Source organism: Clarias gariepinus, chromosome 3 (genome assembly GCF_024256425.1).
Source record: "Clarias gariepinus isolate MV-2021 ecotype Netherlands chromosome 3, CGAR_prim_01v2, whole genome shotgun sequence".
Lineage (NCBI taxonomy): Eukaryota > Metazoa > Chordata > Actinopteri > Siluriformes > Clariidae > Clarias > Clarias gariepinus.
This window is the reverse complement of record NC_071102.1, coordinates 3961118-3979393: the sequence shown is the minus strand read 5'-3', so window position 1 is coordinate 3979393 and position 18276 is coordinate 3961118. Positions and strand designations below refer to the sequence as shown.

Here is an 18276-nt window from a genome sequence, read left to right as displayed (position 1 = left end):
CAATATATGCAATATAAACCAAAATATGCAATAATCTCCTTTAAACAGTTGATATTTAGATGTCTGCTACTTATGCTATGTAAAGCCTTCATCACGCCTCTGATCTGACGTGCTGTTAAATGGTGATTTCTGAACTGGCTTTGGTCTTGCTTCCCTGGGAAGATCTTTATGAGAGTCAGTTTCCTCATGGTGCTTCATGGGTTTTGTAAATGCATTTGACATTCCTATTGTTGCAAGAACTATTCCAGAAGGGCTGACCTTTGGGTCTTAAAATAACTACTGTTGTTACATTATTCCATACATATTATTTAATAGCTGTGGAAAAAAAATCCAGTAGTGTTCTAGAATGTAGAAAATAAATCCAAACTTGTATCAAAACAATTGACTGGTATTATCTATCTGAGAAATCATAGGCAACTTTACGCTCTTGGACTCCTGGTGACAGATGGTTTAGTGTTAGAGTCTTTGACTTAAATTAGTTATGGTTATTTTAAAACCTTTTTTTCTTTTCTTTTTTAATTAACATGTCCCAGACACCATATAAAAGCTTGGTACTACATAGAGAGCAATGTGTTATGCTTTATCAGCCACACACACACACAGAAAATTGGAAACATGACAAACAAGTAAAAATGGCACCTTTGTTTGTTTTTCTTTGTTTGTTTGTTTAATTGTGCTGCGGTTTATTGCATGAGTTATCATGAATACAGTTTGTCTGAAACCACCGGATATTCTTAATGGCACTAAAGACCTTTCAAGCAATCTTTCTCATTTCCCCTCATCAATTTCATTTCCCCCACATCAATTTCCATACAGGTGATCACATTGACCTACCCTCAAGACTTAAAAACAGATATTTATGGGCAAATCTGACAACAGGATCATTTGAAAACTTTGCAGTGTGTGTGTGTGTGCGTGTGAGAGAGAGAGAGCGCGAGAGAGAAAGAAATTGGGTCCCACCACCATCTAGTGGTCAACTGTTGTATTACTGCAGTGACATGACAATTAGGAGAACACAACAAAAATAAAAATAAAATAAAATCTGAAAGAAAAAAAAAAAAAATCAAGAGTCATATTTTAAGGGAAGTAGACCAGCCACAGGTTAAAAGAATTTGTTTAAAATGGTCTCTCAGGGATTAGACAACAAATTGGTCACTGAAGCGTCCAATTCTTTGAAAGGAAAATAAACTGAACAGTGACTTAGCCACAATATCATACAAGCGACAATCAGATCATCCTCATCTGCCCATACAGATACCTATATCACATAACTATATATATATAATATTTCTATACTTCAAGTCTTTCAAGAAAAATAAATATCCATACAAGTCAAATAATCTGGGGTTTGATATCTTAAAGAGAAAAAAAAATAAAATAAAATAACTGGGTAGTGATTTAAAAAATATTTTCATTTAACACAGCTGAGACACAATTGATTCTGGACACCGACGGGTCAATTACCTATGAATGAGTGCGAGTGTGTCGTCATGCAACAGACACACATACCCAATCTGTTTCCCACATCTTACATACACACCTCATGAACCTCTAATAACAGACACTCAAACATAAATCAGACACCGTATTCAGACACATGCAAACACACACACACGCACGCACGGACGCACGCACGCACGCACACACACAATTCAGATGCTGATGATTAAATGAAATTAAATCCCAGTTTGGCTCTATGAAGTCGTTTGCAGACCTCTTTACAAAACCAAAAAAAAAAAGAAGTTATGATCCTGTAAAAACTTTTATGAAATTTTCCTTAGGACTTAGAGGCATTTTTAGAATTTTTTTTTTTTTTTTTTTTTTTTGTACAAATCCATCTAATTAGCACATGACAAAGGATTTAACTCTTCAAAAAAAAAAAGAAAAAATGAAAAGAAAAAACCTTCATGCATAATTCCTGTCCTCAATTTCAATGATTGTATTTTTTTTCTGATTTTTAAAAATTGGCGCTTATGTTATTATTGTATATTTTTTGTTTGTTTTCAAGTTTCAGTCTTTTTAACATTTTTATTTTGCCACTAAAGTCCAGGGCTTTAAGATATTGCTCCTTTGAGTCTCTGTCCCTCTGTTTTTTTTCTCCCTTTGGTCCTCCACACCAATAAGAGGAGGGTCTCTGTGGTAGAGAGGTGGACAGGAGGCCTAAAAACTCCACCACACCGAGCACAAGCAGTAAAGAAGCCAGTGGGGACGAAAAAAAAGAAAAATAGGAAGATTGAAATTGAAGGTAGAAGAAGAAAAAAGAAAAAAGAAAAAAAAAAAAACACTCCTTATTGATTTGTCCTCGGATCTCTACACCAGATGTGTTTCTTTTTTTGAGAGTTTTCTTTTAACTTCTTTAAAAATCCCAAATTTGGGTAAGGGGGCCCAATAACACTGGCAGCGCCTCCTCGTGGCCAGGGAAGTAAGAGTAGGTGAATGTCCAGGAAGAATGAGAGCGCCTCCTATCTGCACAGGTCCTCGTGCGCAGCCTCCCGCTGGTTTTTCCGTCTTTTGCCCGTAGCGGGGTGATGTGCCTTGCTGCTTTGGTGGCTCTTGCTGTTCGAGACGCTCTGTTGAGCCGGGGAGCTTTTGCTTGGCCGAAACTGTCGGCTCTACCAAAGTAAAGAGAACCAATAGTCAAAATCTGACAACGCCATCATAAACTAGCTCTAATGCAACATAAGCACTAATGTACAAATGGAAAACAAAAAATAAATAAATTAGACAGCATGCCCCTCCCAATCAGACAACACAGCCAATTGAAAGGCATTGGCAAGGTTAGAATTCAATCTCATGCCCTACCTGGTATATAATAAAGTAATCCAGCAATAAATCCATTTTCAAAGTAAAAAAAAGGCTTTAAACCAATAAACCAATAAGATTTTATTGTATCTTTTAATAAATAAATACATTACGCATTAAATATAACAGGAAATTTTATTAAAAAAAAAAGATTGGTATTCTGGAAATGGAAGGAAGGAATACTTGCAGTATTGTGCAAATGTCTTAGGCACTATGTTTTTGGGAGGTACAAACAATGGTATACATGTCTATTCTATGGGGTCATTATTTAAATAAAATAAATAAATAACAAAAAATAAATAAAAGATTTCCAAGCATTAATATTCCAGCAAGAATTTTTAGAAAATATCTGTATACCAGAAAAAAAAACATATTGGGTAAAAGACAACTTTATGAACATAAATAAATAAATAAATAATAAAAGAAACCTTCTGAGTTTTGCTGCATGAAAAAACAAAAGTCCTCAGAAGGAATGGTTCTGCAGGATGTTCATTTAAATTAAGCATGTTAAAACCACACAATTCTACCCGAGACTACATTTTAAGCAAAGGGTAATCACACCAATTGTAAACTTCAATAATTACTGTTAACTGAACTGCTTTTTATTGTATCTTTTAAGTGTACAAATTGTTTTGTTTTTTTTAAACATCCTTACTCTACACCAACCCTAACCCACATTTTCCAAAGTGGAAGTGGCAGTAAAGGTACTGCAGAGGTCATTAATTGAAAATAAATAAAAAGGTTTTTCATTTTACATTTTGTAATTTGTAAAGTTTAAAAATTCCATAAATTATTTAATATACTTAAAACATTAAAAAAGTTACAAGAAAAAAAAAAACTGCATCCATTTATCTTTGTCTTGTGTGTTGAGAGTTCTGGGTTGTAGACAGTTCTTCCAGTTCAAACTGGTCCACAGCCTTGTTACTTTTGGAAATGGATGACTTACTGTAGATTAAAAATTATTTAAATACTTTAATGTAGCCTCGAGATTAATTTTTTTTTAAAAACCTTTTGCTACAAAGTGGGTATTCATTTCCCTTATCTACAAAGACGTTTGGAACACCTTACAGATTATATAACCTCAAAACAGGAGGTTAAGCTGTTGGGCTACTAAAAAGCTGCCACTGTTTGGCCCCTGAGCAAGACCTTTAACCCTCAACTGCATGTAAAAATTTGATAAATGTGTATGCCTTAAATGTAAACAGGTTACTTAAATTACTTAAATGTAATGTTTCACTTGAAACAATCTATAAAAGTTCCTTCAAATAAAATAAAAAAAATAAATAAATAAAAAACAAAAACAAAAAAACAAACATACTATGATGTTTTTCTTTTGGGATATTTTTTAAAAACTTTTTCTGGAGAGCTAGCGAACGCTACAGGTTATCTCGAATAGCATCATGGCTATAGAAACCTTGCACACATGTCCCAACATGAGCAGGAAAATGATCCTCAGAATAACACACAGGTTTTCCACCTGACCCTGAAAAGTAAATCCGCATGTAGTAAATGCCTGAACGTTTGTTTCGATTAAAGACGAGTCGCTATAAAAGATGGTGATGATGATGGCGGCCACTCCTTTACGATAATGACAAGCTTATTAAATCTTATTTGGAAATAATACACCAGCTTAAATTACTCGATATTACCATGGGCGGAGTATGAGCGTGTTTTTAAGGTGTGGGCTGATAGGTAGGTGTGGGAAAAAATTATGCTTAATAATCCTTCTTTTTTAAATAACTGATTAAAGTGTTGCATAAATATGAACAGTTTATATTTATTAGGTTTATCTCCTTCGTTTATAGGCTCACAATTATTTTAAGTCCAAGCTTTAAAAAAAAAAAAAAAAAAAAAAAAAACTCCTAACCTTTTGTACTGAAGACCCAGAGGTCTTTTCCTTTCCACCTCGATCAAGTGCTTATACACTACCTGTACACGTGTTAACACTGAAGAATAGCACATCACTTCTTACCTTACTGCCTTTGTGCCCTGTAGTGGGTGTGGTCGTGGGATGACTCTGAGTTCTGTGATTGGCCAGATTCCTCTCGCTGTTATCCCGGTGAGCACCGGAGCCCCGGCTGGTTAGCTGTTTAACCGTTTTGCACGGCGTTCCGTCTGAATCCTGAAAAAATAACCTCATGAGCAACTTTTTAGGATAATGTAAAAGAACATTATTCTTTTTTTAAACATATGGTAAGTACTTACGGCGTCGCTGGATGTGGAGGAGGGGGAGGACGATGAGGACGAATGCGATGATGGTGTGGAAGGCGTTGGGGAGGATGAGCTGGAGGATGCTTTACTCCGTGGCGCTGGTGGAGGCTCTTCAGGTAAGTTGTTGTTACACTCGTCGAGCTCCTGAGGCTCAACCAGGAGAGTGACATCGTTACCTGTAGACAGAGAAGGACCGAATCACAAAAGACAGTTAAGAGTGTGCTATACCGATAAATAAACAACAGTACTGAATTATATAGCATTATTCATGGAGTGCTTTACATGGGTTATAGTAATAAGTAAAAATAAACTTTCAACCCTTTACAAAGACTGAAATAAATAATCTTACATAATGTTTTTTTTGGGGGGGGGGGGTGGCTAGGGGGCTCCCACATTAAGGCTACTACTACTCAGTCGGGAGGGTGAAGACTATCCTGTGTTTCCTCCGAACCAGCCGACCACATCTTTTCGAACTGCTTGCTCACGCACCATTAGGGGCGGAGTAACACACTCAGAGGAAAGTGCTAGCCACTCCTTCCACGGGCGTGAGCTCACAGACGCCCCTAATTGGCTGTAGAGCCATGATTAATGTGGGAGTGCAAGTACCTCTCATCCCTCCGGGTTCGAACCAGCGATCCCCAGGTGATAGGGCGAGCGCTTTACCACTGCGCCACTCAGAGGCCCATCTTACAAAATGTTTTCATAGAAAAAAATCTTAACCACAGGGACAGATAACATTGCTAAGCGAGAGCAAAAATGTTTGCTTGTTCACTCGCTACGACCTTTTATAAATTATACAGCTACACTGATACTCGTGTATCTAGTCATGTTTCATACGAAACCATAACCTTTCTCCTATCAGTCTTCCTCCACACTCCACTCCAGTAGGTGGCAGTATTGCATTAACTGCCCATAAACTAAAAAAAATAAAATAAAATCAGGAAGCAATGATCTCACAAAATGAAAAAAAAAAAAAGAAAGAAAATATTCTAGAAGTGCTCTGTAGAAGATGTAAGCAGTTTGCATTTTCTGCAAATGCTGCTGTGGATTTTCACAATAATTTTATAAAAGTATATAAGTTGTTATAAGTTTAACTAAACAATTTAAAATCTATCCAAATAATAAAAAAAAAGGATTGAACAAAATTAAAAATTAAATTAATTCTATTTAAAGTCAGCTCTGACTTTAGGGATAACTTTACACGGCTCTTTATCAGGTTAAACTTTAGACACAGATACAGCAATTCAGATCTCTGGCTTTGTGTGTTTGTCAGAGTGTACCGTTGCAGTTGAGGGCAGCGTCGCTTTGTGCCTTTACGCCCCATTGCTCGCTGATCCAATCGCGGTACTCGGCTACCTCCCGTGTGACGCGGATTATTCGACCCAGTATACTGAGGGACAGAATGAAAAATTGGGTTTAGCTTTAACAAATGATTCATATTGTGTTTTAAAGGGTCCCAAGTGTGGGCTTGTATGTGTATGAAAGCTGTATAGGTGTGTGTTGGTGTGTACACCTTTCAGATTTGTTGTTGGGATAGTGCTTAGCGATGGGAGAGACGGCGTGACTGAGGACCACATAGGCGTAGTCGAACGCTTGCTTCACCTGCATAGCCCCGTACGAGCTCCTCCCAACATCGTTGCCTAAATCATAAAGACACAACAAATAAGTCAGGGTGATGCACATAAATCTTAAGAATGGCTGCACTGTGTCACGTTCTAGAGTGGGTGTATACCCGGCTGCAGTGGGTCCTCGATGTACAGCATAGATGGCCTGTATCCGTCCAGCATGCCTTTCAGCACTTCGTCTTTGGCCACGTACGAGCCGCCATCTTTTATTCTGATGCCCGTCTTCAGGTAGTTAAAATGGCGGCCGTACAGTTCGAAGAACTCGATCAGCAGGACGCCCATGTTGGAGTTAGGACTGCACACATCCTCTCTGTAGTGTAGCTACAAAAAACACACACAACACTGCTGATTTCACAACCCATAAATCAAACAACAAATAGCACGATGAACCAAAAGTTCCACTTTTCATGTAATATATAAATGATAAAAAAGGAAAAGGTGAGATAACAAGCAAATACAAAAAGATAATTTAAAAAAGATTTATTGCAAATATTCCAACTGTGAAATGTAACGAAAAAAAAAACGACATGTGCATTTTTAGGACACTAAAATCTCAGACACCTGATTCTACAAAAACAAAATCACCATCCTAATCACTATTAAAGTCCCATCTTAAATCATGATTACTGATCATAAATCTAATCATAAACACAGATCTCAAAGCAAGGCTAGTTCTCTGATGGAGGTTAACCAGGACTGGTATGAAAGTCGCTATGGTTACATTGTGCACGTCAGACGAGGTAATTTTTCCCCCTTTCTCTGGGGACCTAATGTATGAATTTAGCCTCAATCTCTAATGCCTAAAGGTGTGTGCATGAATGTGTCTGTAACCTGGATGTGTGTGTGTGTGTACCTGTAGGAAGCTGACAGCCATAAGAAACAGGCTGTAGGATCCGATGCCTCCAGTAAAAACCTCGTTCAGCTCCCTCTGCAGCAGGAACTGTTTTAGCACCAGCACCAGATACGGCAGCACAGGGAATTTCTAAAACACACACACACAATGAACAATTAGAAGTTAAGGTGTCTGCCAAATTTAACAGCACACAACTTGGTCTACATTACTATGTCCTGACAGCACTCCCTCACACACCACACACACCTTTTTAAAGTCTTTGATGAGATTGGCAGCCTTTACGCCACTGTGCACATTAAAACTGATGTCCACTTTGACCTCAGTGTGAGCGTCTGTCAGCTTGATAATCGGAACCTGCAGTGAAACACAAATACACGGAATATCAGTTTTAATTCGTTTTGAATCCAGACATGAGCGTGATCACACCCGATCCCACACATTACCGTCGCTTTATCCAGCACTTTGACCGAATTCTCGTCTGCGACGTTCCTCTTGCGCAGCGCCTCCTCCAGTGTCCACAGAGGAAGCGTCTCCCAGTTTCCGAACACTACCAGGTCTATATCACTGACAGACACACACACAAACATGTTTACATGGTTCCTCTTATATTCATCATTTACCTCAATACACACAAAAACACTCTTTAAAATTATGCTCAAACATTTATAGCAGTCTCTACAAGACTTCATTTATTGCTATTCGTTTTGACTCAAGGTAGAATTAATATTCAGTGATGAGAGACTACATTCACAATAAAATGAATGAAACACTTTAGATTATCAGTACTAGCTCTCAAACAAAGCAGCCTCGGAAACTGATAATCTCCTGTCCCATTTAACCCACTTAGAGTGCCATCTGAGGACTTCCAACAGGGTACTTATTATGCACAATTTACATCATCTTGTGTGGGTGTGTATCATTCCATGCTTTTTTTTTCTCATTTTTGTGCTTGAACATGCCACATGTGTTTGAACATGCACTAAATGTTTAGTTGCCTTTGCTCTGACGGCCTATAAAAATGTATTTCCACAAAGGGGTGTGTCTAGCTCACTTGCAATTAAAGTTACAGTCACAGAGAGAGTGTGCTTTTAAAACAGGAGTGAATTTCAGGAGGGCCAGAATGCACGACCTAAGAGGCAACCAAAAGATTAACAGACACATTCTGGAGATGTGCATGACTTAAAACTTGTTAAAGGGGCGTGTAATACGGCACCTTTAACTCTATTCATAACTGCTTGTGTCATTCCTCACACAGTCACACACACAAGGGTCTGATTTATTCCACTAATCCAGATTTAGTTATCCGAGTGACACATCAATGTAGTTTTGAGCGTGACGTGAGATCTTTCTCGGCACAGTTAAATTTGATGAATTTTGAATTCCTGTCAAGCTCGCAAACACCGTAGAATCATTAAATCACAAATAAACCTAGACCTAGCCTTTATTATATTAAGTCCTTGATTTAACCTGACAACAGTTCTATATATAGCAAAATGCGTTTTTTAAATTTATTTCCAGATAAGTTTCAGATAAGAGTTTCAGTATTTGTACAAGTCTAGATAAAAACATTATATATTTACATCTAAAAAAAGAGAGTGGTGTAAGCTTACCTCGTAGGCAAATACAGGCCAGTGCTGAAACTGCCGAACACTTGGACCTGTCAACAACATGAGGAAAAATGCTAAAAATCTCTCTCTCTCACACACACACACTTTAACTCAATTCCATCTTAACAAACTTAACCTACACTTTTTAATTCACTTAATGCATTTCCGCATGCAGCACTAGTGACAACGCTGCTAACAAGAACAATGATTTGAAAACAAAAACCCGAGTGCGTATCCCTGTACACAATGCTAAATTATTTATAGATAAATGATATATTTATATAGATAAACAGCAAAGCCCCATTCATTTCTTCTCAATATAAGCACTTACAACAAGGAGGCTCGTGTCAAAGTTCACCTTGATAGAAAGCCATCATGTGCCTTTTTTATGTCTCATATAAAAAAAATTAATAAAAAATAAAAATAAAAAAAAGGGAAAGTTTTAGGAATATCTCTGATCTGAGAAACACGGTTCTGTTTGTATTCCAGATACACAACTTTGACCACAAAATAGTTTTTGTTAAACAGAGAAAAATTTCCCCAAACCTCAATTACCACTGAGCACTTTTGTCTAAGCTTACAGAAAAAATATTTTCTTAGTAGTCCATGCGCGTCTTAGTATCACGATCAAAACAGCCATGTTTCATGGTTCGTGTGTAAATTCTAACAGACAAAAAACATACAGAAAGCGTAAAATGCCTAGCCATGAGAGAGAGCCGACCCTCAGCAAACCCTCAACTGATTATTTCTCCACTGCTTCAGTCTAGTGAAAACCTCAGACGCTGTGAGTTTCTGACCTCGAGCGATGTGTGAAATCATCGGATTGTCAAACAGAAAGACAGAAGTGCAGCCGGACAAAAGGGGCAGACGCTTTCCGCTTTACAAACTCCCAGCCTTTAAACAGATTTTGTGTGGGAGAGAAGTCAATAAGAGCTACTGTGCAGGTTTATATATATATATATATATATATATATATATATATATATATATATATATATATAAAACGGTCTAGTGAAGAAATAAGGAACCACACACACAGAGTCACACACTGACACAGTGTCACAGTCACACAATGACAGTCATGACTCTCTTTGTTTCTTTTTCTCCCACACACACACACACACAGTGTCACAATCACACAGAAATTCGGTGACACATGAACACATTATCACAGTCAGTCACATTACTTTCTTTCACTTACACACATACATCCACACCTCTCGCACAGAGTCATAGACACAGAGACTCATGATGAAAAGAAACAGTGGTCCAATAATATTACTAAATGTGTCAAATCACCCTGTGAAATGTGTTTGTATATGCAAATCTAAGAGAGAGAGAGAGACATCTGGACGTACGTCTGCACTGGGCCACAAATCCTTGATGACCCTCTGGATCCTGTCGACGACCTCCAGCCTCATACTCTCCTCCTCAGGCCGAGGAGACATGTACTCATAGAAGTCTTTGATCTCCTCATGGAGCCTAGAGAGAAAGAGAGAGAGAAAAAAGAGAGAGAAAGAAAAAGAGGTCAGAGAAGAGTCACATTCGGAATTAAAACCAAATGTTTAATCTCGTGAGCAATCTGAGATTCTGGTCAGCATTCAATTCTGGCAACATATTTATACACACAGGTACAGATCTATGCAAAGCACTGGCTCGGGTATGTGTCACAAAAAAGCGACAGAACTGTAGCATGAAGATGTTGTGCACCGGTGAACTACTTGAACCCTCACCCTAACCCGTCTCCTAGTCTGTATTTGAACTGACTGAGTGAGTTAAGGCTGCATGGTTCTGCTGCACGTTCCCAGCTGATACAAGGGAAGGAAGGAAGTCAATTCCTAATGATCCATTTTGGAGATCTTCCTGGAGAAACGAGATTTCACAGATGTCTTAAAGGACGAGAAACATCTGCAGGGTAGCATGTTAAGAAAGCAAACTCGGTTGCCAGAATATAAACCTTTCAAAGTGATGAAAAGTCATTTACAGTTGTAGGTCCAAATACTACAGACTACATGTGCTAATTTCTTTCTTTTTTTCTTTAAACACTGTTCTAACCAAGAAGCCTTGAGGTAACTGGACACGCAGGCCAGATCTGCCATCTGTGCTGTGTGTGAAATCAGTGGATTTGGCAACATGGTCACTTGTGCATACTTGAGGCCATCAGTTTCAGTTTAATACAACACTCTCCTACAGTGTGTGACTTTCGTTTCCTTAGAACTGCCTCTTGGAACACACAAGCACACAGGGATTTAATTTGCTCTTCTGTAGCCAATCAGTGAGCCGGCTCCATCTCATAAATTACATAACCACGTGACTCTCACACACACACACCTTCGCTCTTGGTAATCTGCTGTTTTGTACTTCACACCATTTATGCAACCTGAAAAAAACCTGTGACATGTTTGTCTCTCTCCTTCTCTCTCTGTGCAGTCAAACATACACACACATACAAGAAGAGATAAACAGATACACAGGAAAAAAAAAAAAGCACATGCACAGACACGCATTTTTACTCTAGGTGACAAGCCGTTTACCATACACAAGACACACACATGCACAAACACACTCCTTTCACCGAACATAAAGCTTACCTGATCCAATTTTAAAAAAGGAACATTAGTAACCTTAGGTGTCATCCTACTTTGTGGATAATCAAGCTGAACAAGCTGAAAAGTGAAAACAACATACCCCACCCACCCCTTGTCGATAATGACACACACGAAACGCTCTAATTTAAAACTTTTCATAACTATAAGTTATCATCTTATGTGAACAACTTTGAGCATTAAACTTTTTGTTTAAACCCATTTGTCTGTCCAATAATCACAACCACTTAAGCACATAAATGACAGGTGCTTGAGGCTTGTAAAGCCTGCATTTCCTGTTAAAAAAAAAAAAAAATTTAAAACAGGGAGATGTCTAGAGGAGAAAAGGATTTTATAATCCTGAAGCTGAGAAAAGACGGAAGACCAGTCAGAGCTGTTGCACAAATAAGGTATAGCCAAAACACCACACAACAGACTGTCCTTAAAATAAAGAAACCACTAGTGTACTAAGAACCTGACAGAAAGCCAAAGAAAATAACAGCAGTTAATGACAAACACTTGAAGAGTTGTGAACATTAACAACCGATCAGAGACATCCCCAACAAACTCGACTAGGCAGGAGTGCCGGTCTCATGATACAACATTCAAAGATCCAACATTGTGATGATGGAGCAGCAGAATGACATACGTCTGAATGACATACATCTGAATGACATTGTGAATGTTAATCTAGAGAGAAGTGTATCTAATCTAACTGGGAGGAATGTCATCATGCATTGAAACAATGCCACAAAACACAAAGGAGAAAAAATTAATGACACAAGAAATGTTCAGTTTAAGGCTTACAAGCACTCCACTTTCCAAACACTGCTATTTTACCATTTAACACAAGCTCCTCATTTTATTACTTTACTTTAAAGCCTCCTCCTCTAGGAGATAAGATACAATTGCTTACAGCTCAGAGATCTTCAATGGTTGCGGTGAATACCCGGAGCATTCATAAAATTGCACTCTTCCAAACATCTCTACGAGTTTACATCTACACTCTGGAACAGTGGGGTCATTAGGTGCGGTCATTCAGGGATTTAGCCCAGAATATTTTATAGCTTTGAAAAGACGCGTTTTAAAGCAAAGCATTGGGCTGATTTAGAGTTACAGGGCGGAATTTTACTTACACTCTGTGTCCGAGGGAGGGGAGGTGGAAAAAATTAAGTGTCCCATGCAAACGTTGGAAGACCTGAAGAAAAGCTTTGGTTATAAAACCAAATCTAGCCAGATTATTTCAAAAGAAAAATCAAAAGAAACTGAGCGGCCAGTACTGATCCAATCCGATATTACGACACCTAGGTGCCTAGGATTGTACTGCAGATTTAGATTTTCTTACAAAAAAATATTACTAGTTTAGATCTCACCACCTGCAGAATTACAGACTATCAGCAACATTCTCCCACCTCACATGACAGCACTCACTCATTCATCTCCCATTATGCTTATCCTGTACAGGGGCAAGGGGGCCAGGAGCCTATCCCAGGGGACTTGGGGCATAAGGAAAGGCACACCCTGGACAGGGTGCCAATCCACAATAGGGCATGCACGCACGCGCACACCCACTGCAATTTTGGAACACCAATTAACCTAATCTGTATGTTTTTGGGTTGTAAGAGGAAACCCACCAAGCACAGGGTTAACATGCAAACTCCACGCACAAAGACCCAAGGAGGGAATCGAACCTGGACCCTGGGGGTGCAAGTCTTAACCACTACACCATCACACTACCTAATGCAAACATGAATGAACACAAAAGAACCTCGCTACAACCAAAGATTTCTGATCCTTTCCTTTTCTGAAATTTCCCTGATCTTTTTGAAAGCTAGAAATGCCCTGTCCTGGATATCAGCCAGGATGTAAAACAATAAATAAACACAAGACATGCTGGTCTACAGGGCCTAAACAGACCACAATCCCTTCCTTCAGCCCCCAGATAAGTAAGGGATCCATCCCTTTCTACTCCATTCACCTGTCTGTCTCTCTACTGCGTTTATCTCTCTCTCTCTCTCTTGTGAGCTGCTATTGACAGCCACAAAGGTATCTTTGCCCACTCTTTCTCAAAATCTGTCGCAAAGAATGGCAAGGAGACTTAGAGAACCAGAGAAACAAACTAAAAGGGGAACACCTGGCTGCACCTGGCACTCGCATCTCCGCCCACCTGTTTAGCTTTGTCTCTCTTTTCGACATGTTCAGTTTCTCTCTCTCCCTTTCTCTCTCTACTGCACTCACCTATCTACCTCTCTCTTTTTTTTGTTTTATTTTTTCTTCTGCTGTCTCTCTTTCTACCGTGCTCCACCTCTCTCTCTCACTCTCTCTCCATAATGAAACAGGAATCTTTGCATGCCTGCTCTCAAGGCTTTCCCTCTAGTTTAATTTTTTCTCTCTCGCCACAATGCCAAACGTCATATCAGGAACTCCCTCGTTCCGTGCCATCTGATTTGCCGTTGCCTCAGTGACATCACCGTGGAAGGGATCGGGTGTCTGGGTGCACGAGGGGGCGGAGATTGTTTTGGACAGATGGGACTCGCTCACCGTGCTGTGAATATAAACATCGCCGGATTCCACACTTGCCTGCCCACACAGAGTACACACACGCACACACACAAAATGCCTCCTTTTCTAGTTTCTCGCAACTAGAATTTGGGGTTAATGAATAAAGAACAGGCTTAGATGAACAATAATCAACAACGTCCGAGACGAAAAACTGTCTTGAATGTCTTTACAGCTATATTAAAATCTTTCCTGAGATGTCTATTAAAAGACAGAATGACAAAAAATATACCGAAAGACAAAAAAAAAGTAGTAAAGAAAAAAAAAAAAAGAAACAGCCTTGTACAGTATGGGTTAAAGGCGTCTGACTAAGCGCTGAGGAATGCTCTAACACAAACAAACACTGGATAATATTATTGGAACGACCAAGCGGCTCTTTCTGTGCTCGAGGCTTTGCAAGCCTCTACACATTCCAGTGTTGGGATGGAAGAGTGTGCGAATAAGTTCACACCTAATGCTTCGCCCACGTAATAAACACACTAATGTACATGTTAGACATCTTAACACTATTTATTGTTCAGCGAGACAGGCACCCCCCCTTAGCAGAGCGGAGTGCTGCAGCACTGCTTTGTGTTGGTCAGAAATATCATCGAAGTTATAAAATACAAAACATATTGATCATCCGCCTTTTAATAAAAAGACCGGAGGTTGGAATAAAATACCTCAGAGGTATGTGTTGCTTAACAAGTGAACAGCGCAAGTCCATGTGTACAAAATGAACAGTCTTAAATTTTCATGGTTAGGGTGGTTAAGTTCTGAACTCAACCGAGGATCAGGCATTGCTATTCCTGACATGTTTCTGACCAACTAGTTTAAAAGGAAACATTTATAATCTAATAAATCTACTAATAAGTTCTTCTAATAAAGAACTACTATGTTTCTGACTAACTAGCTAAAAACATCCAGCTTTCTGTCTATCTGGTTAAAACAAACATGCTTCTGACCAACTAATTAAAAAATGCTAAAATTTTCTGTGTAACAGGTTAAAACACCCTTTTTTTGCCTAAAATGGATAAGGTGGTGACTTTTGCATCATTCAGTAATCTTGTTAACTTTGTCATAATTTTATAAAAATAAAGTAAAAAAAATTATACTTTTTCAAATAATAATACCGAGCGACTATGCAGTGATGGGAGAGGGGTGCCAAAACTTGAGATTATTGGCTGAATACTCTTGAAAATCACTCAAGAGTATTCAGTAATGTTCTTGTTGAACAACTTTGGGGTGGGTGTGTGTGTGTGTGTGTGAGTGAGAGAGAATATGGGTGTAGCAGTCAACTAAGAAAATGTCATCTGGGTTCACTAATGCACGCGCGCAGCATTTAAAAGGAAATCCTCGACCTTAACCTGTAAGCAAACCGAATATGGCTGAAACATGAACAATCTCTCTCTCACGCACAAGTTCAGCTCTCTCTCTCTCTCAATCTCTCTACTGTGTTCAGTTGTCTCTCTCTCTCTCTTTTTACTTAGTTTAGCTGTCCCTCTCTCTCCCAAACTCGTTCAGCTGTCTGGCCTTCGTTGCCATGTACCATACATTTGCAATGACAATTCTGCTCTCTCTTTCTCTCTACTGCGTTTAGCTGTCTCTCTCTCTCTCTGTGTCTGGCTGTCTGTCCCTCTCCACTGAGTTTAGCTGTCTGACTCCCTCTCTCTCGACTGAGTCTGTTTCCCTCTATTGAGCTTAGCTCTCTCTTGTCCTCTGCTCTCTTTCTTTCTCTTATTGTGGTTCTCTATCTCTCTCTACTGTCTCTCTGATGTTTAGTTGTCTGTCTATACTGTGATGAGTTGACTGTCTCTTTTTCTGGTTACTGTGATCAGCTGTATGCCTGTGCTTTTCTGCCCTCTGTCTCTCGCGCTGTCGTGTTCTCGTGTGAAACATGAACGTTCAGACAGGTTGCAGGTTGGATATGTCCATGTGCTCACCGATAAAGCACATGGTTCAGGGGACAAAGTGACAGAGAGAGAGAGAGAGAGGGAGTAACTAGCTAACTAGACTAGTTAAGCTATGCTACTCACCCGACGATTCCCCCGGAGTAATTTCTCCGTTTCCACGGCGTGCCGTTGTACAGCTCGGTGACCGGCCCAGGGGCGCCGTTGCTGAGTAACAGGCTGCGGTTGAAGCCGAACGTGCTCGCCTTGTTCTCTCGCTTGCGCTTGTTGCGCTGAGCCGCGGCGACAGCGGCAGTGTCCTGCGCCCCGCTCCACGCTCCCCCGGCCCCGCTGCCGCCGCCTCCGCCCCTGCCCACCGCCGCAGCAATTCGCTGGTTCTGGTGGTTGTTATTATTGATGATGATATTATTGCTCTCCAGCGGTATGAAGTCCCGCTGCTCGGCGATCTCCCCGGACATCCCGCGGTGTTTGGGCTCGCTGCAGTCGAGAGCCGCGCTGCTGTCCGCCGCTACCGCACCGTCTCCGCTCTTCTTCGGGCTCGAGTTGTATCCTCCGCCGCCGCCTCCGCCGCCTCCTCCACCACCACCACCACCACCTCCTGCTCCTCCGCTGCTGCTGCCGCCTCCGTTACTGTTCCCGTTCCCGTGAAAGTACAAATTCCCGAGGCCCTGCGTCGTCTCCCAAATCTGCATCCACAGGCTGTTAGCGGGTCCACGCTGTTCTGGCTGAAACCAGGCGATTCTAGGATCCATCAAACGGCCCCAGAATTAAAAGAAATACTGATAATACGCCAAGGGTGTTCGCGTACCGACCTTAACGTTATCGCTAAACCTAACGCACGCGCACGAGCTTCTAGAACACCGAGAGAGAGAGAGAGAGAGAGAGAGAGCTAGCCAGCTAGCTAACTTAGCTTTGCTAGCTAGCTAGGTAACTTTGCCCAGCAGCCGTTTTTTTATTTTTTTTAAATCGCTACACAAATATCCCTGTGTCGTTGCTAGATTCCATTAATGCGGAGTAAGTGCTGATCAATTTGTTCAGCGTCCACGAGTGGAAAAGTCTTTCGAAACGAAACCGAGAGTCAGAGCGGAGCAGAAGCGGAGCGGCTCGGCTGCTATATGTCGAAGTCAATCTGACCCTGTTTCCCCCCCCACACCTCCTCCTCTCCTCGAGAGCCCCTTCGAATGCACTACTGCGCAGACTCCACAGAGCGTGCACGCGTGCCAAACGCGCAAGCGCAAGAATTTTGGATTTGTACAATAATTTGCGTTTACATTTATTTCAGAATTAATTCATTATATATATATATATATATATATATATATATATATATATATATATATATATATAAGATGCTTTGTTTTTTATAATATCAGCTTACTTACTAATATACCGAAAAGAAAAAACAAACAAAAAAACTAAATGTTACCTAATAAATTATAAAATACATAAATTTATACGTTTATTTAGCATGTATGGGAGTCTTGAGAACTTTTGACTTTTTGAGAACTTTTGTTTTTTTTAAATGGTGATTGCACTAAAAGCTTGCTTTAAAAAACATTTGAAGATTGGGAGTGTGTGTGTGTGAGAGAGAGACTATGTGTGTATGTACTGTATCTGTATGTGTGTACTGTATGTGTGTTTGAGAGAGAGAGAGAGAGAGAGAAAGAGCAATAACAAGTTTGAGCAGGAACTAACTTGTCTCTTGGATTTTCCACAACATTAAATCTAACTACAGGGTGTCAGAAAAGCCAAAAGTCAAAATTATTTTTGTAAAAATGTATGTACAGTTGTGTTCAAAATAATAGCAGTCCAACATCAGTAACCAGATCAATAATTGTTTTTGGGAGAAATTAAAATTCTCCATGGTAAATATTTTACTTGTGGGTGTAGTGGGGTAATAGAAAACCAACAGACCCAACAGTCATGATTGGATGCACCTGATTCTGTGTCATTTAATCATTAACTGAAATGGGGCGTGTTCGAAATAATAGCAGTGTGGAGTTTAATTGGAGAGGTAAATTATTCTATGAAAAACAGATGTCAAACAAGTTCCCCTTATTTAAGAATTAATGCAGAAAAGGTTGTCTTGTGCATTTCCCCCTGAAAATGCTTTCAAATGGAGATCAAAACCAGAAAGATGTGGAA

At 39.8% G+C, this 18276-nt stretch overlaps 1 protein-coding gene across 2 annotated transcripts; it reads right to left on the bottom strand.

The window, feature by feature from the left end:
* Positions 1 to 640: 640 nt before the first annotated feature.
* Positions 641 to 17254, bottom strand: tent4b (terminal nucleotidyltransferase 4B). 2 transcript variants are annotated; one of them, XM_053492488.1, is made up of 12 exons: positions 16258 to 17254; positions 10457 to 10580; positions 9102 to 9148; positions 7935 to 8055; positions 7738 to 7845; positions 7492 to 7620; positions 6746 to 6959; positions 6527 to 6653; positions 6294 to 6403; positions 5008 to 5189; positions 4775 to 4924; positions 641 to 2612 (listed from the first exon to the last, which is right to left on the bottom strand). In XM_053492488.1, the coding sequence occupies exons 1-12, from the start codon at positions 16881 to 16883 to the stop codon at positions 2463 to 2465; spliced, it is 2088 nt and encodes a 695-aa protein (XP_053348463.1). In that variant the 5' UTR covers positions 16884 to 17254; the 3' UTR covers positions 641 to 2462. The 2 variants fall into 2 exon arrangements, with proteins under 2 accessions (XP_053348463.1, XP_053348464.1); XM_053492489.1 differs by lacking the exon at positions 641 to 2612 and adding an exon at positions 2865 to 3747.
* Positions 17255 to 18276: the final 1022 nt, after the last annotated feature.